At 40.4% G+C, this 22,171-nt stretch overlaps 1 protein-coding gene across 4 annotated transcripts in view; it reads right to left on the bottom strand.

The window, feature by feature from the left end:
* FAM53A (family with sequence similarity 53 member A) overlaps nucleotides 1-22,171 on the bottom strand; it is a 70,123-nt gene that overhangs the window by 39,594 nt on the left and 8,358 nt on the right. For all 4 annotated transcript variants that reach the window (XM_058024419.1, XM_058024420.1, XM_058024417.1 and 1 more), the window contains exons 2-3: nucleotides 9,650-9,893; nucleotides 2,794-2,848 (exon numbers count right to left, since the gene is read on the bottom strand). In XM_058024419.1, the coding sequence (XP_057880402.1) occupies nucleotides 2,794-2,848; nucleotides 9,650-9,727 (133 nt within the window). In that variant the 5' untranslated portion in view covers nucleotides 9,728-9,893. The remainder of the gene's footprint in view (nucleotides 1-2,793; nucleotides 2,849-9,649; nucleotides 9,894-22,171) is intronic.

The raw sequence follows: 22,171 nt of genomic DNA on the forward strand, positions 1-22,171 counted from the left end.
CAAATAAGTTTCACTTATCCTGGCTTTAAAGAAAGAACATTTAAAATACCCATTTTTTCCCATACATCTACTTTAAGAAACTAGATAGAGCCTAAACTCTGAATACTAGTATATTCTTATGCTTGATTTTCTAAACTAAGTTTTAGAGTAATAAACAGCTAAAAGACTTGCTGAGTAGCTTTAAAAGTTGCAAACCCAAATAGTTGTACATGTTCCATGCCCAAAGTATGTCATGGATTATCCTGTTTATTTGGATCTTATTTAAAGAACACCCTATTGTCTCAAAATCATTTAACTGTGCAGACAGCTGGCCTATTCAAACATGTTTTATTAGAATTCCTCTGTCCTTCCTCCTCCATTCTTTCAGATGGGTACAACCACATACTGTGCTTTGCCTTAAGCATGCAAGCTCTTCAAGGCAGGGACCATCCATAATTCAATGCAAGTAAAAGAGCCAACACAATGGGGTCCAGCTAATGTATGAAACTCCTAGCATCTACTGCAGGAGAATTTCCTAGCTGGAACTCACCTGATTTTTTTTTTTTTTTAATCATTAGGAAGCTTTCTTCCAGGCTAGGAGACTTATTTAAAAGTTTAATGTAAAAATAAAGTCAAGAATCTGTGTTTTAATTGTTTACATGGCAGAAGCACCTAATAATTTAGGAAAACAGCTCTAAGATCAGAGTACAATCATTAACTTAAATCTACCAAGTCCACCATTAAACCATGTTCCAAGTGCAACATCTACATGTATTTTAAATACCTGCAGGGATGGTGACTCCACCACTGCCCTGGGCACCCAGTTTCCATACTTGACAACCCTTCCAGTGAAGAAATTTCTCCTGACATGCAATCTAGGCCTCCCCTGGTGCAATTTGAGGCTGTTACCTCTTGTCCTGTCACCCGCTATTCAGGAGAAGCCTTTTCCTCATGCACAAGACAGGTCACCTTGTTAGAGAAGACTGGGTTGGTCCAGCAGGACCTGCCTTTCATAAAGCCCAGACTGACGGCTTGTAGCTCCCAGATCCTCCTCCAGGCCCTGCTGGCAGATGAGTGTCACATCTGGTGACCTCCAGGCCCTGGGACCTCCCCAGAGAACCAGGAGTGCTGGTAAATGCCAGAGCGGCTCAGTGAGCCCATCCATGGCTCCCTCAGTCCTCCTGGGTGGGTGCCATCCAGCCCCACAGCCCTGTGCGGGTCTGAGTGATGCAGCAGATCTCTGACCATTTCCCCTTGGATTATGGGGGCCTCATTCTGCTCCCCATCCCTGTCTTCCACCTCAAGGGGCTGAGCACCCAGAGAACAACTGGTCTTACTGTTAAAGACTCTGGCAAAGAAGGCACTAAATACCTCAGCTTACATCATCCCTTGTCCCTATATCCTCCTTGCATCCAGTAAAGGATGGACATTTTCCTTAGCCCTCCTTCTGTTGCTGAAGCATTTACAGAAACATTTTTAATTGTGTTTTATGGCAGTAGCCAGATCAGCTTCTTGTTGAACTCTGGCCCTTCTCATTGTCTCCCTGCATAAGCTGACAACATCCTCATAGTCCTCCTGAGTTGCCTTCCTCTCCCTCCAAAGGTCACCTCTCCTGGCTTTTTTTCCTTAGCCTTGAGCTCCAGCTAAAGCTCTCTGTTCAAACAGACCAACCATGTTCCCCACTGGCTCATCTTTCAACAGCCTGCTCCTGCACCTTTAACATTTCCTTCTTAAATCACATCCAGCCTTCCTGGACTCCTCTGCCATTCAGGACTGCCTCCCAAGGGACTCTGCCCACAGCCCCCTACTTCTGCCCTCCACAAGTCCCAGGTGACAGTTCTCCTAATCCCTGCCTCCTCCTTTCTCCAAGGATCAAACCCCAGGCAGCCCCTGATCACCGCCTCACCACCAGTCCTTCCCTGTTTAAAACCAGCAGGGTCTCTCCCCTGGCTGAGCTCACTCATCAGCTGCATCAGGGAGTTTTCCTCCACAAAGTCCAGGAGCCTCCTGGACTGCTTCCTCCCTACTGTATTGTATTTCCAGCACACATCTGGTAAGTTGAACCCCCCCATGACAGGACCAGCAATTGTGAGGCTTCTCCCAGCTGCTTACAGAGTATTCTGTCTGCTTCTCTTCATCCTGGTTGGGTGGTCTGTGACAGACCCCCACCAGGATACCTGCCTAGTTGGTAATGCTGTTTGGACAAAGCACCATTTGAAACTTCTCACAAACCAAGATTCACATTTTATGAGGAATCCCACTGCGCAAACAGAAGTTCTCCTTGCTCAGAGAAAACATAACATGCAAAATTTCAACTCCATGCCTTAATAAGGCAGTACAAAGTTCACATATCAATAACTGGAACTCTTCTTTTTGCTAGATCAAGCTTATTCTAACAGGACCAAGGGGGAATGAAGGCAAATAACACTCCTATGAGGGCACTGGACTTCAGCTTCAGGTTTGCATCATGCTGGATGGTCTGTGTGGCAAAGAATATAATAAGGTGTGCAAAGATTTCTACTAGCTGAGGAATCTGAAGATGTTTAACATGAAAAACAGCATTAGTGTGCTTCTGCACACCAAGGCAGATATTGAACAAAAAAAAAAAAGTGTTACACAGGCTTTTTACTATGCAAAGCAGATCACAAGTACAAAACTAACAACCAGCTATTCCCAGTATTATTCAAAGACCAGCTTAAACCAGCAGGCTCTACAGCAGCATGCTCCATCCCCCTCACCTTATTTACAAAAGAAAGGCTGCTTGCTATACCAATTACCGCAGTAAAACACAGCTAAGGTTCCTGAAGAACTTACCATTGATTTCGAAAGGGAACAAGCTGCCACTTTTGTTCAGCTTCTCAGATGAGTACTGAAATCAATCAGAGAAAAATAAGTTTTAACTGTGGAAAGAGTCAGCATTCACTTCAAGGAAACTGCATGCAGATTTTAGTTTTCCTATATGTGCAGTTAACAATGCCTTTAAAAGATGGGGTTCTCCAATGTAACTTGAAGAAATTCCTGAACAGCTGATCTTTATAAATAAGCCTCTGGCACCTAATTATTTGTAAAGTTTTCTGATATATTGCTAAGTATCAAACTGTTTCAAGAGTTACAACATTAGCCCATGCAAATAAACTGGAAAATTAAGAGTGATAATTCATCCTTAATGAAAGAGCTTTGATCCAATTCTCATTTCAGCAGAGAGGAAATTACAATCTGGCAGTTGCGTTTCCATTTTCAATCTTAAGGCTAGAAGGCAAAACACTTCATCTTCAACTAAGAGACAGGAATAGCTTTATCTAAATTAAATATACAAGGTCTTGAAGTTCACCACCATGAACACTGTTCCAATCAGGCTTTATTAGTATTTTACATTTTCTTATAATCAATGCAGCGAATTGATTTTTTTTTACTTCTTCAAAGTAGAAAAGCCATTGAAAAATATCTTTCTTATCATCAAAACATCTTTAGCAGGCTGACTGCTTTTTAAATCTCAGCTTATTGGTGGAAAATAACATAACAGGCATGCTTAAAACAAGCTCTGTGTGTAAAGGCCTTCAATTAAGCCTCATCAGTAGCATCTACACAGTAAGACAAGTTTGTAGCTAATTTACCTAAAAAAATATTACTGCAAAGGCATTCTTAATGGTCTAGATTTCTCAGACAAAGGACAGACCTTGCAAATCCAGCATCCTATAAAGGAGCTATAAATAAGTGGCTCATAGCTCCATCAAGCCAAGGCTCATTATTCACTCCCCCACCACCACCTCAGGATGGAGAGGAAGATTGCTTTAAAAAACAGCAACACACTTTATGTGAACATTGTTCTTTGTGTATAGCCAGAGAAGATAGCATTGTACATACACTTCCTTTCCAGATACAAAGTCAATTTTTACACAAACATCCTTGGGCTACAAAGCCTTTTCTTTTTGTTTTTCTGTAGAGCAGCACATAGCACTAGTGACAACTTTATATCCTTGAGCCCCACAGAGACAAACACTGAGCTGTGGTAATATTCCCTTGGTGTTACTATGTCACAGGTAGGAAATAACAGCACAGATTAAAGCATACGAGAGCAATGAGATTTTTAATCAGCATCTGCACATGTGTCAAAGCATTTCATTTTTACTTTGTAAATACATCTACAGATGCATTTATAACCTCTTTTTAAAGAAGCTACTCTGAGTAAACAGCAGAACCCCAAGTTTAAATCTCCATTGGATCTGCTGTTAATTACTCCAATTCAAACCATTTGAAGTCTGCAACTTGCCAGTTCCATAGAATTCACATTTAAAAAGCCAGTACCCATCGTTTACTTTAATCAGGTACCAGCTTCATGTGAAACACTGGAGCACATTAAGGTAACAGTGGTTACATTTCAGCTGTCCCTAAAGGAAAAATGGACAAATTAGACTTAAAGATAAGGTCTTCCACCAAATTCTTCCTTTCCATCATTCCCCTAATAAAAGACAATACCAACCTACTCAACTATCAGACGGTAGCTACAGAAAACGTTTTCATAACAAAATTCTGTGTCAAAAAGTCTTAGAGCTGATTTATCCTGAGCCAGATGAAAAGAGTAAGATGAGTTAATACGGGCATAATAGTTGGGGCTGTTTAAAAGACTATTTATTCACACAGGCCAAGATATTCAATACCCATAAGGAAAAGCACCTCAAGGACAATCCTACATGGCAGTTGATACTTAGTTTTTACAGTTTTCAGCCAAATGCATCTTTTAAAAGGTTTTCTTCATGACGTCCAAGTTATTTGATTACCTGTACTTTTCCCACCTTAAAAAGCCTTGTCCATCAGTTAGAGACTGAACTCCTTTATCTTTGACAACTGCAGAGCACTGAAACCATTTGTCAGGGGAGCCGTGGAAAAGGCAGGATCACATGCACACAGACTGTCTGTCCTCCAGAGAACTGCAGTGTTCTCTAACTCGGAGAGAGCAACCTTGTCCTGCCAGCTATTTCTGACCAGGCTCTGGAGAAGCCAGTGCTCCATGACAAAGCAGACACTTCTCCTCTGCCACTTGGGATCTCTTACACAGACTCCTCCTAAGTCACAAAAAAATTCTTTGCTAATTCTTTGGAGATTCAGACCAAAAACTCTAAGAACATGACATGTGACATCACATGCTGAAAGGGAGAGTATTTGCTGCACTATTTCCAGCAAAAGCTCAAGGCACTGAAATAAGGGCTGAGTGGCTAAGAGGACAGTAAGTAACAAATCTCCTTTACAATATATGCTTGGCTCTCTATAACTGAAACAAAAATACTTGGAAACAGTGTCTGCTGGTGTATTTTAACTACCTCTGGAAGCCTAAACTTGAGAAGACCCTGTCAGGCTGTAAATTTTTATAGGAGGGAGGATTTTCTTTATCTATACAGCACATGGCACAAGTCCCACTAGATATTACTGTAACAGGGCACTGAACCAGTTTATCAGCTCTCCTGGGCTGGCCACACTCTACCCTCCCCCAGACATTCCCTTTGTGCTAGGAGCTACCTGAAGCTTCCTCAATTAATACTTTATTTTGTGATTATGCCTGAAAAGTGCTTGCAATTGCTGAGAACCTTGACAGGGAAGTCTGCTACCCTCTGTGTGAAGGAAATTTTCCTTAGAATAAGGCCAAATTATTCAACAAGGTCACTTTCCTGAAGAGGAAACACATCCATCTTGCAACTACTGCTTTTTGAATAGATGTTAAAACATCCAGAGAGATCTCATGCCTCTGGAGAATTTATTAGGGAAATAATGGCATATTCTAAGATAAACACATAAAACAATGAAGCTACAAGTTTCACCTGAGGTTAGAATTGTTTGCTTCATGCCAAGAAGTGGATCTACTTTGAAATGCCTGTTCATAAATAGAATCTCTTTTGTGCAGCTGGACAGACTGTGTCCAAAAGGAAAGGAAAGGTGTGGTACAACATTTAGGACAGTGCTGCAAGTTTCAGTTGGTTTTCTGAATCTTAACAGCTGTTCTTTCATTAAAATACTCACTCAAAAAGACACCTAGTCTGAACTGAGTAAGTGCAAGAGCTGTGCAAGTGAAGATGACAATGAATTATAATTTACATCACTAATTTTAAATGTTCTTTCCTAGCAGAAGCCAACTGTAACAAAAATAATTCTTGCTATTCTTCTACACTCCAGTGTACTGCATTAAGGACTTCACAGCCTGTGCTATCCCTCCTCATTATACTCAGAATGACAACTTCATCTTCATACTTTTAAAATTAATGGCTTTAATTTCAAGGCTTTTTTTTTTTCCAGTTTCCAAGTACATTTGAGTTCCTCCAATTTATCAGCATCCTTTCCAAACCACAGGGAAGCCACTGTTTATCATTCAAATACTAATTTAACCACCACCATACAGATGTGACTCAGTCTGAATAAGCCATGCCAGACCTCTGTTTCTCTACCAAATATCCTCCAAATATGACTGGATATGAAATAGTGAGGAGGAACACTTTGACCTTTTCTCAGGATGCAAAGAAGTGATTAAGTCAAGTAGTCTGACCAGTGGCTTTTCCTCTGAGGAAGAGAGTTTAATTCTACATCTTTTAACATAAATAAGACTCAAAAATTAAAAATAACAAAACCCTACATGCTTGCAAGGGGTTTTACTGTAAAACTTGTTCCTTTTACAAATCCTTGACTGGCAGTGCTCATGCTTCCTCACTACCACACCTTGAAGTCTTACAGCTGTCACTTCACAAACCAACATGAGATTCTATACAGCAATATGAAAAATATACAAGTTTAGTCAGAATACAGACAAATCCAAGACTTCTGAATTCTATAAAAGTTCTGAGAGTTCAAGCGACCAGAGACCAACTATCTGATTTAGGGCTGCTGTCAACTCATGAAAATCACAATGTGCTCACAGAACTTCTCTTTTGTGAGGTAGAGTTGAGCAACCAGGGACACTACCTTGTGAGCTACAATATCCAAATTGAGGAAAAAAGCTTGGGACAGGCTCCCCGCTTCTACAGCCAGTCACTCAGTCATTTTCCTGAAGGCAGGTGCAGGACAAGGCTGTACAACATCACTGAGCATGCACGGGCTGAATTACACCAGCTTGGAAAATTAGCATGCCATTTGAGAGAGCAGTAAAAAGCTGCAGCCAGTATTTTACAACATAAAAGAGAGGTACTTGGTCACCACACAGCTTACACAAATGAAAAAGTGTACTCTGTCCTATGCATGTTGTCTTTGTGCCCAGTTCGGCTGCACAGTACATGGCTTTGAAAGAGCCATTCTTTCTTCTTTTATAACCCTCATTCATGAGCTGTATAACAGAATAGCTTTTCCCCAGCTATTTTATCTACTTGTGCCCAGACACTTGTGCAGATGCACAGTAAAAGGTATCACAAAACTGATAAGGTTTAACTACATTAACCCAGGCAAAAAAAAGTTGGTCTTAATCCTCAATCAGCTCACAATGAGGTTCACCACATGGTGTCACAGAACTTTGTGCCAGCACAACTAGCAAAAGGTGCAGCCAAGATCACTTCAGAATTGCTCCAAACTGCTGCTATTAGAAGAAATTACAGCATTAACCTGAACTTCTTGCCAAAAAGCCTAAATGTGCTAGCAGTGATACCAGACTATCACCAGCAGTCTTTTTCTCTTAGTGACATTTAGCAATTGCCTTCACCAGTGGAAAAAGCACACTTTTTTTATGATCTCAGGTTCTCATTTTAGTCAGGAAGCCATTATTTGCTTCCATGAATCCTTTTTAGTAGGGAGCAACCTACTTGCACACTTTTATTCACGCTTGCTTCTCTACTTCCACACCTCACTCTGCAATTTCCACACTTTTTCAGGGTGCCATTGCGTACAAACCGAACCTGTTCCTGTCCTCAGAACCTATTTTCTGTAAGAACTAAACAATTACTTGACAGAAAAAAGGAGGAGAGGAACAGGAGAAGGCTGAGGACAAAGCAACTGATGAGACATCATGTGCCATTTTCCGCTCTACTTGTTCTTTTTCATGCTTTATTATAAGTCCAGATAAGGAGAGGAATAAAAAACAACCAACCTACAACACATTACAGCCAACACACTCCTGCACAGACTCCACACAGCGTAAAAGCAGTAATATGGCCTTCTCTGCTATTAGAGGTCTGTGGTCCAAAACTTTCAGTGACTTTTGGTAAAAAGACTGGAAATTGCAAGGTGCTGCACCATGTTTGTCACTGAACACTGCTCCTGGCTGTAAGTCATTATTGGCTCACAATTAGGCCCCAGAGTTTAGTTACAAATGATGACTTTGCCAGTTTACAGACACAGCAGATTCTCCCACAAACTGCATGGCCCAAATGCTTCATCAAACCAGACAAAATAAATGCGAGCTAAGCATGCACTTCTCCTGAGAGTGAACAAAACTTCAACACCTTCGATCTGCCTTTCAAGAATAGCACATATTTAAGGGGAAGGTGAAATTTAAGTAAAATAAATTACTGGAAGAACTCTAAATGGACCTGCTACAGTTTTGAAAATAAAGCTGCTTGATTAATGTCTACTGTTACATATCCTTACTGGACAAGGAACTGCATATATGAGAACTGCAGGCGCTTGCGCACAACTTCCACCACATGCAAGGTATACTCCACCTGCTTTGGGCTCTTGAAATCAATAAGGAAGCAGTTCGGTTGTTTAAGTAAGTTACAACACAGAATCTAAAAGTAACTGACATACTTCAGGTCCAATATTTGATTATTTTAAAAAGTATCAAGACTTGAGTTGAGCAACACCTTGACATTTAGTTAAGTTCTCTTGTGTCCCACTGGAACATTGAAGTTTGACTGACAGAAGGGTGCCACTGTAACCAAAGTCAGTAAAACAAAATTAGTGCATTCCATACAGAACATGGTTTCAGGGTTCTCAGGTAGGCACCTGGAACTGACAAGAGACTTTTCTGCATTACTCACTCTGGAGTAGCTATTTCATTCACAAGAGAGATGTGAAGAGAATAGATTCCCTCATGCCTAAATTGCATGTTTGAGTCACACAATGCAACCAGAGGTTAAACCAGCAAGAATAACACTATAAAGTACAAAGTTTTTCAGAGCACCAGGCATCTGAGACACTGAAAAAGCCAGGATCCACTCTACCACGAACAACAAGAGTCTGGTAGCAACCTGACTTTTGGTTTAACTGTATTTACTTGATGATCTGTTTTCCTTCTGCCCAGTGGTGATAGCTACCTACATGGCAGTCAAGGATTGTTATAAGTAAATACTCTTGTCAGATATAAAGCTATCAATCACCTGGTCAGTATGGAGTGAAGCACACATTTTTATGGGTTTACACACATTTCTATGGGTTTTGCTAGCAAAAAGGAATCCTGAGAAGCTTGGATAATCCTTGTCAGTCATTAGATGAGAACACTATATGAAGAGAAACGGTTTTTGCTATTTAAAATGAAGTAGCAAGGTTAAAAAGATCATTAAACTAAAAAAGCAGCACTTCAAAAATGGACTAAACACTAAAGATCCACTTTTCCTTCCTATTACAACTCTCACCCGACCTTGCAAACCAATTCTAACTCAAATAGCTGAATTCTGGCTGATCTGCATTGTTGAATAGGTTATGCAGTTGTGAGTTACTCAGCATTTCACATTTATTTCATGTTGTTTTGGTAGATCCTTACCAGATTAATATTGTATGTTTTACAGGTCAGATCATCCAAGCTCTGGTTCTGCAGCTTTTCTGTTATTAGTGTTACCATGGTAGTTGCTCCTTTTCCACTGCTCACTCAAGTGTTGGAGGCTCTTCTGTCTCTTCTTTCAATACTCATGAGCCATTTCTGTTTTGGTCTAGAATCTTGAGATTTATGCTTCCATCTTACTGTCAAAGTTTATTCCAAATGCTGTCAGTGTATCATGTCTGCTTTCCTGTAAAATTCAATTAGAAAAAAGGGAAAAGTCAGAAAAATTTTCACATATATAATAATTAGTATTGTAATAACACAACTCTGATTTGGACTGTTCCCTCACGCAAATATATCACTTTGTGACCAGTGCTGATGGCCTGGCATTGCAGACGACACATCTCTACTCATGAAAGAATACTCCTATTTGAGATTTCACGGATTAAAATTTCAGAAAGGAGATGAGAGTCATTAATGATGCAGATCAGAGTATATGTTTGGCTGTTTCCTGCTTCTACCTAAGAGTTCAACCCAAGGCAGAGGGAAAGCTTTCCCTCATGCAAGCTACTGAAGCCTAGGCCAGGTGTACTGGAACAGCACATGACACAGGCACTTACCCACCCAACCGTTCTGTGTGTTTAACACTATTTGGCATGTTAAAGCATTCTACTGTATTCTTTCACCACTAAGCCCCTCTTAAAAAGAAAAGTGAAGCAGTGGGTAACAAACACCATACACACGTCCCATACCCTCAGCTACTTTTAATATCTTGCCCTGTGTTTTTCTCAGCTTTTTCTTTAAAGGTTACATAATTGTTACCTGTCAGCAAACACCAGATCTGGTAACCAGGACAGATTCCCATACACACAAAAGTATTGCAGACAACAGCTTTGATATCTTTATTCTTTGAGCAGCCATCTAAATCAAAAGCACTGTGTTCATCAGCTCTCTCTTTTTATTTTAAATACCCTCTACATATTTCCTCTCTCTAGTGGCCTGTATTAACCATTCTTGATGATTTAAGCTGGCCAAGCATGTTCAGGGACCACTTATGGGATATGAAATGGGACGAGATCTTCATAGAGGTATTTCCAAATTTAACATGAGGCTTTGGGAAGGAACATTGATGCTACCAGGACTGTAAGTTTACTTACATTTCCTAGTTTTAATATCTACTGTTTAAAAAAAGGCAATAAATTATTTTCAAATAACATTTCCATAAAATATTGCCTCTTCTACACTACTAATTAGCTGTTTAAATAACCAGTAGCAGCAAGCAAAAAAAGTAACTTGAGGCTGTGAGTCAAGTTAAACCAACTTAAATCTAGGATATTAACATTAGTAATGGTGATGTTAGACTACCTTTTAAACCTGTTGCCTTTAAGTACATCCTCAAATATGCTTTTCATATGCTAACCATGCACTATTTCACCTTCACAGCAGTCTGCTACACAGCAGCCTCCCTCAGCCTAAAAGTTATCCCATAAATGTAACTTCCCCCCAACTTTTGGCCTTGTTACTATATCTATCTACATCTTTTTTTTTGCTGTAAGATAGAATGCTTAGAAATGCTCTTCCACCACAAATGCTACCCAGATAGCTGGAAATTCAGCTGGTCTGTTTTTACTTCATGTACCCTATCTTTCAGAAAGGCACACAACATGAAATATTTACATCTTGTTCTGAAATTACAGGTAAAATATCTTAAAACCCTCAAGTTCACACACTCACTGGTAAAGGTGGCCCTTACACTGTTCAATGTGAGCAGTCAAAGCAAAGCGTGGCTCATAAAATACTGAAGCCAAGTTTGAGGGCAAGCACGTGAACAAAGCAGTATCTAGAGCAGCACAATCAAACATTGCTGTGCCCCTTTTAAACCTGGTGGAGTTTAAAGTAAATCTGGAAATCCAGAACACAAGTCACAAGAAAGGCTGCCTGGAGGTCAGATGTTGTTCCTTTACAGGCTGAAAACATACTGAAGAGCTTCATAACTGGTGCAAAGACTTCCAGATCCATGCTCAGGATGAATGTCTCCATTAGTGAGAGGCTACTATTAAGAACCAGCTGAAAAGTTCAGCACATGTTTAGTTACTTCTATTAAGAAGGGCCATAGAAGAATTTGTGGGGTTTTATTTCCCTCAAGCAAAAAAATCAAAATCCAGTAAAGCTACTAAAGATGGGAGAAAAACTAATCTGTAATCAGTTAATCATATTTTGCTTAGTACTTCAAATCTTTAAATGTTTCAGTGCAATTTTCAGTCAGTTTAATACAAGCTAAAATAAGGAGAGACTAGACAGAATGACATTAGACTTTAGTTAGTGAACCAATTGAATCCAAGGATAAAGGGAAAGCAAATGAAATCACAGAAGCACAGCACTTTCAGAATCATGCTGAACGGTATTAGCCACATTCCTAAATCCTACCAGCTACTGAAATTAGTATTTGGGCACTGCAACCATTCAGGCCCCTTCTGACATCATGGGACCCAATCAGCTCTGAAACACAGGCAATGTGGAAACCCCCCCAAAACGTTTCAGTTTAGCAGCTCACACAATTTTTCAAATGGAGACATACTCCACTGACAAAGTTTGATTTTTAAGCGGTGGGGCAGGGACAAAAAGGTGCTAATAGCCTGAAAAGCTTTCATCTATCTGCTCCCCATCACAAGTAAATTCCATTTCTCAATATGAGGCACATCCCTGACAGCAGGGTTTGTAGTTCACATCAGAAGCACACTTCACAAGTGAATTCCCTTCTCACCCTTCTTAAACGTGCTTGATCAGCACATTGGTATTAACTGTTTTACACCAGAAATCTGTTCTTACTGGGCACTCCTTGTTAAGGGTGACACAACAAATGTTTCAAGTGGTCAAAATGTCACCAACACACTCCTACCAGTGCAATGTCACCATCACACTCGTACCACTAAAAGCCATTCTAGGTTGCAGTTGGATGTGCCTCAGCTGCCATCACAACTGCCAACACATTCTCTTCCCTGGCTATTTGTGGCCCACAGCAGAGTGCCAGCACAAGTGTTTCTGCTCATCACAGAGAACTAGATCAAGGAATTTTTATAGCTGGATGAAACCAAGACACTTCCTTTTGTTACTGGGAAATGTTTTCCAGCTGGATCAGCTCCCCAGCGTGGTTTGCCATGAACTGGACACAAACATTTGTGTGGAAGCATTGTGGGATGCTGACACTGCCTGTCCAAGTACCTGCCCAACCACAGTGTCAGAAAGAAAAGAAATCCCCCACAAAACAAAGCCAGTTGACATCAGCATTTCCTACACTGAGGCACACAGATTCTTCTTTAATTAGAAATTAGATACCTCCTCCTGAAGCATGGTTTGAACGTGTTTCGCTCCCATCTTCCTTTCCCAATCTGTACTCCTTTGACTGGTCAAACTTTCCAGCTCCAAGGGGTCTGAAATCCTCCCGGCAGCCTCAGCACCTTCACTCAGTGACAAACTCCTGGCTCACTCTGGTTGAGCTATGCATTCTCTACAAGGAATGGTTTCCCTCATCTTTGCTAATTAATATTGGCTGCCAGGAGACAAGAGATTCATCAGAATGACTTATCTGTGGTCATTTTAAATCTTTGTTTTTATGTATTTATAAGCTTTTTGTCCTTCAGTACCTCCTAGAGGGAAGTTCCTCACTTAATTTTCCTATTTTTGAGGGTTTCGTTTATTTATTTCAAGACTCTCTGCTACGGTATGTGTTTAATGGATCCACAGAGAGAGTAGAGCAAGATGTTTACTTTATGCACTTTTTCCACCATGCTATTTTTCTAGAGCTGCTTAGAGGCAGCCAACTTTATTTTTCAGTCTCTCCTTATCATACTCTTTATACTTATCAGGCTGAATCCCTCTCAAACTGCTCAGCACCTCACACTAATTGGATTCTCAGTAATAGGAGCCATTTGACCATCCCTGTTAGGGCAATGAGGACGCTGCTGGGTTTACGTGTTTTCAGCTGCCTCATGGCAGAGAGCCTGGAAGCACAGCCCACAGGTGACACACAGCTGCCAGCTCAAACAGGAACACCCTCCAAGCCTTGAGCTGGCAGCAATAGGCCTCAGAGCTCCAAGGTGGATGGAGCCCTACACAACTGTGGCCATCTTTCCCTGAGCACTCCATCCTTTGAGGGGCCTGATTAGGTAGGATAGTGACCTCCAAGATAAACACACACAACAAAAGATGTTACTCAGTCTCTGTCCTGGGAGAGCCTTAATCTTCCTACAATCTCCTTGAGCTGGGGAGGAAGGGAAGATTTTTTTGTTGCTGTTGAAAGGCAGACTAATCAAAAGGAATACATGGAATATAAAAATCAAACTCCAAATGCAAGCCAAAGCTAACATTCCTCAAAGCTGGAGAATGAGATGTGATGGAAGCAGTATCACCACTGTCTCTGATTTAAAGTTCTTTTCATTCTGAAGGCTGAGAAAGGTGAAGATTCATTATTATATCTCTATAGTACTACTAAAGGAGAGAGGGTTTATTTCTTTAAAGTCGTAATAACTTGCAAAATCTCTGCCAAAATTAACAGTGGAGATAGAACAGAAGCGCTCATGTCACAAATTCTGTATCTTCTCAGTGACATCACTAGTGTCTTTTTTGGGGAAGACTACTAAAAATACAGCTTATCCAACCTCCCAGTCAATTAAAGGATGTCAGAAGCTCATTCAGTTTGACAAGCTACTTTCAAAGAGATGAAGAGTCCTGATGAAGAACACAAAGCCACCACAAAAAAAAAAAAAAAAATCTCCCCTTGGTTTTAAGAAAGTAAGGCAGCCAGACTCATTTCCAACCCACTCCTCCTCCTCCTCTGCATCCTGCAGGACAAAATGTTCCAGCAACAGCTCATCTCAATGGGAAAATTTACATTTGTTTGAAACACTTCTAACAATTTCTCCTCTGAATCTGGAAGTTCTATCTTGGATAAAGAAGACGAGATCACAAGATTTTTAGATGATTTCCCCATAACACAAATGTAGGTGTTTCTTGGTGATCACTGCTCCATTCTTTTTCTGCCCGTGGCATTAAAATGACCTGTGAGAACACAGGGTTGCTCCCTCTGTGACTTCACATTATTTCCCACTCTTTGTTCTGAGTGCTGCATGGAACCTTTATTACCAACAATCCCATACACGCACTTAGCTTGCTCCCAGCAGAAGAAAAGGATTAGCAGGAGTCAAAATTCCAACTCGGATAAGCAGGTCCTTTACAATCTTACCTCTGCTTCAGCAAGCCAAAGGAGCTAATCACTGCAGCACTACTAACTCCAGATCTAGGTGATCCTGCTACTAGACTCTAGATGAAAGGGGATGTGATTTTTTGCCTCCTGGCACTTTCTGCAGCACCCAAGAAGCACGTCAGAATTGAAACACCAGATAAAACTGATCAAGTTTTAACAGAGCATCATCTGTCCCATCCCACTTATGCTGGAAGCAACACTAAGCTGGAAGACCAGCTTTTCAGAAACTGCTAAGCTAATACTTTATGCCATCTGACAAAAAGCTACAAAATGTCTAAGTTTCCTGCAATGCAAAATTCCAACTTCCAAAAGGGAAGAGAATATTCTATTTCTAAAAATACATATTTACTACAGTGCTAAGAAGTTCATAGAGAGGCTAAGCATTCCTTACAACATAAGTCTATTATTAATAACTTTTAGCCCAGAAAAGTTGTTGAGAGCAGGCACTTAAAAGAGAATTATTTGGATTCTATCCTTTCCAGCATTAATCTGCAGTGTGGTTATTCTGCAAACCTTCCAAAATTCCACATCAAGTAAAAAAAAAAATCAGTTTTAATTAGAAAGCTTCCTACAGCTATAAAGTTATCAATCAACATTTTGGGAGATTGGTACCAAAAGGAGACACCTCCATTTCCAACCTATTATACTTCAGGAATCCTCTCAATGCCATTAACTAGCACCCCTTTATTTTCTGAGGCTCTTTACAAAGAGGTTTTTAACAGTGCATTAAAATAAGAGTTTCTGATCAAAAGGGACAAAGAGAAGGGAGTTTATCATCCTAGTTTGTGTTCTGTAGAAACTGTTTCACAGTCTCTAAAAAATTCTGTTTAAACTGTAGTTGTTCTCCCTGAAGGGCCCAGATGTGACAAAATAAAGCCTTAACACCCCACTCTACACATTCTAGAACTCTGAACAAATAAACCAAAGAACCCAGTTTGCAATTTAGAGTTTCTCTAAAAGGATTGAAGACATTTCATGAGTTACAGAACCTCTTCTCTTTCTCCATGCAGTGCTTTAATAAACCAGTTTTTATTAGAAGGAAACTTCACAATACTGAAGAGTGTTCAAGCTTGGATTCAGGTTGACACAACTCCAGCACAGAACACCAACAAGGGACAAGAAAAATAGGATAGAAGACATCCTTTACATCAACTTATGGCCACTAGAGACAAATTTCAGATATTCCACAGGCTCTGGAAGCACAAGGAATATCAAGAGCTCAAAACTGTCTGCTGAAGAATGTACAACATTAATGTGCAAGGCAGGACTAGAGACCAACACTCTGAGGTTAAAATTAGTGTTTGGGTTGTTAATGCCTCCAGAGACAGATGAGACTAAATATTAGGTCCACTTACCTCAAATGCAGAAAAATCACTGCTGAGCCCATAATTTCACTGTTTTTAAAGCATCCCTAAGACCAACTGGACACTGAGGCAGTTGAGACAAGATATAAACTGCTACTAAAATAAAGCTGCATCCTACACACTTCTACTCCATCTCCCACACTTCAGATCCAAGAGCTCCAATGAGAAGGAAGGGAAGCCTCAACCATCACCCACAGCCTCTGGACTCCACTTTACTTCAAAAAGACAGGTGATATGCTGGAAAGCAGTTAAAGGTATTACCTTACTTTGGTATTACCTTTGATGGTCTGGTTTCCCATCCTTAGCTGTACAATTCACCCAGCTTGGCTGAGGAACACATACAAAACAAAGACCTAAAATAATTTAATACATTTTGAATTAGAACCAAAATATTTTACATTATGAACTGCTGTCTGTAATAAATACACCCCTTTTACTTCTCAAGTTGCTGTCAGTAGTTTGGGTTTGGCTTTAAAGCAAGATGAGAGTCACCTTCCAGAATGGAAAAAAAAGGGTGGAGATGGGCAAAGTTAAACCTTTGTCACAGTTTATAAAGTACACTTCTCAAAGCAACAGAAGTGGTGAAGGAAGCTCAAGAGACCTTTTCCAGGTCATACCTAATTAAAGCAGGGAACATATCACTACAGAAAACTAGGGCCAAGAACTCAACTCAGCCAGAGGTGAAAGCATTTCTTATTTCTAACTCATATCAGTAAGAAGTCAGTCTCTCAGGTTTAAACCTGTCTTTCAGACCTGATGAAGACCAAATACTCCTATCACAGTCAAGTCATCCTGCATCTTTTAAAGTATCTTTGTCAGACAGGACAACAGATGAGCTGTGCCTTGTGTCTGATGCTGTACAAAGATGCTGTTCCAAGATGCTTATGTTACTTACGCTCTTTCCTAAAATAATCCACCACAATGACAAGGCAAGGATTTCATTAGTTTTGCTGAGGAGTATTTATATCTACTCTGTTGGGAGTTCCATCTGAATGAGCCATCAGCTCTGGCCCATGACCAGTCACCTCCCTGCAATGTGAGATTGGACTCTCTCCTCAGCCCTACTGCAGAAAGCACAAGGCTACAATGCAATGTTGAGGAACAGAATCTGATCTACTGGGGTTTGAACACATGAGCACCAAGCCCTTGGCTTTTGTGGTAATTATGAACTAAATGAACTAACAGTCATTATTTCAAGACTGCACTATTCAAACCAAGAGCTACTGCCTGTTTAAGCAATTCAGAACAGAACCTAGTGGGCAATCTCCACCTTTTTTACTGTAATGTTCAGTGAATACTACTAAAAGCTCAAGTCCTACACAAATTACTTTCACCTCCACACCCTGCTTCTACAAATATGCTGTTTAAAACCAATGGAAGTATTTACTTCATATATTAAGCCTCCAATAAGATACAAAATTCAGACTCAAAGAGTAATTTATACTGATAATATTAGTGTTTGGAGAAATCTACCAGGCTTCCACTAAAGCAAGTGATCCAGACTGTACAAGACCCGTAAGATTTTTTTTCCAAGGCTTCAAGAATGAAAAAATAGATCAACTGGCCCTACTACCAAGACAGTTGCTTCACTTCACCAGTTAGAAAGCCAGAGAGGAAAACAAAAATAATGAGTAGTATCACCTACTTTTGCTTAGTATTTGCCCTTAAAACTGAGAAGTAAAACAGACACATATGCATACTTCAAAGATACCCAGGGCTGAATAAAACAAAGCACTGACCCTTCACTTGTATGGCAGTGACAATGCTCACCCCACACACATCCTGCTTCCCCGTGACAGAATGGAATAACACCAGCACTGAAGGACTGCTCTGCTACCAAAGCCTATGGGCTTGGAGCTGAGGGATTACACAAATCTCTCCCATACATCCTGCTCCCAAAACACACACAGCTAATAAACCTCCTCCTGTTTGCCTTCAGGTTCATTCTGAGGAGTTTCAGACCTCTGGTTGGCTTGTTTAAAATAAAAAGCCCAACTAGTAGGTTTGTTTTTATGATCCCAAGTGTGAAATGTTCTTGCTGGAGGCCTCAGGCCAGGTGAAAAACACTTATGTTAAGATGCTACTTCATGGCATTTCAGGGATCTAATGAGCTATATAATCTGCACACAGGGAAGTCTCCCTTCATTAGCTTGCATGCAACTATGGAAATTAAAAATGAGGAACCTATGGTAGTCCAAATATTCTTCAGTAAATAGTACAGCTGGTGAACTGCAGATAGCACTAAATTTAGAACTCAAGGTCTGAGCAGTATTCTGTAAATATCCATACATCCCAATGCTTACAGCAACATAAAGCACATTTCTCCAAGCCTCACTGTACTTATTTTTCATACTATGAGTAATATTTCCTTCTCATGACAAAGGATTATGCCCAATTTAGCAGCTTAAGAAAAGTGTGTCTTTGTCTCAAAATTGGAACTCTCCAGAAGATCACTGTGCAACTATACTGAATGAGCATATGGATGTGTGTACCCTTATTTTAGCAGTTCACTGTTTACATATTTTCATATAAAACCCTAAAGAAAGCAAATTACAGGAAGAGTTTACACAACAGTAAAGTCTATGGAGGCTTCCAAACATAATTAAAGCTTGCTGCTACATTATCTGTGTGGAAAGACAGGGAAATGCATTGAACAGATATGAAATATGTTGTGCAGCTGACAACCAAGTTCCATCTCATGGCCCAAATTTGCTCTCTATCAGGGCTCACCATCTGCAATTTGCCACTGAAGAAACCCCAGGTCATGTGGCAGGAGATAGCACCTCAAGAGGTGGCACACAAAGATCCAAGTTCTACAACACCCATCCAATCACCAGGTCCATTAGAATCCAGAAAGTAGAACCCAAGTACCACACAGCTTTCAAATAGCAAAAATTTTCTTTTAAATAAAGAGGTATTGGTATCACACTACAAATAGTAAAACTGCGTGGTAGTTTAAAGAATTTCTTGTTGCTTTGCTAAACTATGGCTCCTATCAACTTAGTAGCTGGTTTCCAACTTGCATTTTGCACATACCACAAGCTTCTGAATGGGGAAGTCTCTGAAGGGATCTGCACTACATGCAATGTGCTCTACATGTGAGCTCTCAGTCCACAAATGACCCAAGTATGAGCAGACCACAAATTAAAGCTCATTAAAATAATGGAATGAAATACAAAGGCAGTACACATCAATACTGTGTGTGCTTTCAGCATTCAATTCAGACATTACTTCAAGTGTCACCAGGGACATCCCTCTTGCCCGACCTATTAAAGGTACTTCAGTAAAAATTAGTTCAGTTGAGCTGTGCAGCTCTTACTAGCTCACTAGAATATTTGAAAAGCAGATAACTACTTTGTCTCAATGCAGTCAGCCTTGAGCAGTACTCTGAACAGCTGGATCCAGGAAATGCTACAGCAGAGGTCAAGACAAACCAAGGGCTACACACTGCAGTAGGTATTTAGAAAAAGCATTTGTAACAATTACATCAACTAGTGAAATTTCGTGAGACAAAGTTACACCATGTCAGAGAAGGAAAAGAAAGTGAACTATTTTAGCTACATTATTACGATTGTTTTTTCTTTAAATACTGCACAAAACTTTTGCTTGATGGAACAGCTCAGTATTTTCTGTGTACTACCTCAACACTACCTGATGTTCAATGAACAGCTCATTACTCCTAGCAGCAAATTCTATGGAAAAAATTACTTGTCAAAGGAGGTTCACAGAAGTCACCAAAACTCCAAATTACAAAGTTCACTCACAGAGGATGGGCTACAAAGCCTAAATGTAAAACCATGCCCCTGGTACAGGAAGCAAACAGGCACAAGGTGCCAGTTAGTACACAAATACTACAGACCACACTTCGGTCAGTATAAACCAAAATAACTATTTCATTTGAGCACAAAAATGCCAGCAGAAAAATGAGAGTTGAGGAAGGCCTTCACTTTTAATCTTTCCTGAGTGGGACAGAAATGTAGCAGCCTTGAAGGGCAGAAGTTAGGTCACCTGCCAAGTCCAGCACTCAACATCCACAGACAGCAACTGAGCAAAGCAGGACAGGACCAAGAGGGTTGGAGGAGAAATGACACCTCCCACTTGGCAGGTACCTTTACAGATGACAGCATTCTGACCAGATCAACTCTGGTAACCAAGCTGAAGCACAAAACAGTAAAGACTTATCTGATGGAGTCAACAGTAAGAGAGATGTGGTCTTTCAAATGATCTTTCAAAGCTGACAAAAAGTGTACCCATCTAAGCTTCCTTTAAAATAAACCTCTGAAATTACACCTGGGTTCCTGGAATCTTAACACTATAATCTGCACAAAGCAGTGACATCTTTTCTGCTGAAGATCTGAAACGAACAACTGTGTTAGGGGAAGTCACTGGCTGAGCACCTGGAGTCAAGAAGAACTGAAGTGATAAACAAGGTTCTGACAGCTGCAGCCTTTTCTGCAGGTGCAACAGGCATTCACTTCATGGCAGTTTGGCTCAGTTCAACAGCCAGGTCAGAACTCAGAAACAGGTTTGGTATTATTTGATCAGCTTGTGCTCCAGTGAGAAAAAAAGGAAAAGTCCCCCCAACCTAGTTCCAAAGTTTAAAACTGTATATTTAACAGGACTATAAAGTTAAATCTCAAGAACACATGGAATTTTGCAGCCAGCTATGTTAGTAAAGTGGGAGTATCACACTTTATACAGAAAAACCTGCCACAGCCATGAACACACCTGAAAAGAGTTTTTCTGAACACAGCTTCCCCATAATCCTGTTTAAGGTCTAACACTGACAAACAACTATTAACCTAAAGTACCCTCTGCACAAATTTCACCATGCACATTGCCTTTAACTTCCCAACACCAGCTGATGCTGCCTTACTGCTCTAGTAACATTTTGTGGGCTCAAAGTGGTCACTGAGGTAATCCCATCTAACATTCAATATCTTTAGCAAAGGACTATCAGACTTTCTAAACCCCTGCTCAATTTAACACTGCAGCATGGTTTCAAAGTGTACCTGTCCATCTCCTTAGAGCATCCAGTGGAAAGGATGAGTGGAAGACTCATTATTCCAGCCTGTAGCCAGGCACAATAACACTCTAACTACACTCAATACACATGTGATGAGAATAAGCTGCTACACATGCAGGGACTATAAATAAGGCAATGATAAGAGCAAGTCTAAGGGAATTCTTGAATGGCAGTGATGTAAAGAAAGTTTAGAGAAGGAGGTGCTGGAGAAAAACCAACAAATAGCACTTAGAGAACTGTGTCAAACAGCCCCAACAGAGACAGGGCTCAGAAAAATCCATTCCTATGCAGCACAAGATTTATTATGTGCATCAAGTCTGACAGGGGAGATAATATGAGAACTAAGATTTCAAACAGAGAAAATTGCACCTATAGAGACATCAAGAAATACTTACAAATACAATCCAAGAAAAATACTTTAAAGAAAAGCTCTTCCAAATAGTGGAGCTTATCCTTTGACACACAGCTTGCAATGAAAGAGCAATTTCATCTCAAGAATGGACAGCTTCAAAGAACTCTAACTACAGATGACTTCAGTCACTCTGCAACACCTGGAATTATTTGCAAGGTACTAGATTCAGGCTGTTACGTGATACATTTAAATACAGACAGAAACAGGACATGGTTGGGGCTTTCTTAAAACAAACGAGGGTTTGGACATCAGTTGGAGGTTAGGCCTGTCTTCATTCCATGTCTGCATTAAGAAAAAGGTCAAAATTCACACAATGAGTCTTTAATTGTCCCACATTTAAGCAGAACCTCTGGGAAGCTGTAGTGAGCAGTGCAGGTGTGCAGCACCCACCTGGCTCACTGGGACACCAGCACAGCAGGGCTGGGGACAGGGAGGAGCCCGTGGGCCCACACAGCACATC

Source organism: Melospiza georgiana, chromosome 5 (assembly GCF_028018845.1).
Source record: "Melospiza georgiana isolate bMelGeo1 chromosome 5, bMelGeo1.pri, whole genome shotgun sequence".
NCBI classification, from domain to species: Eukaryota; Metazoa; Chordata; class Aves; order Passeriformes; family Passerellidae; genus Melospiza; species Melospiza georgiana.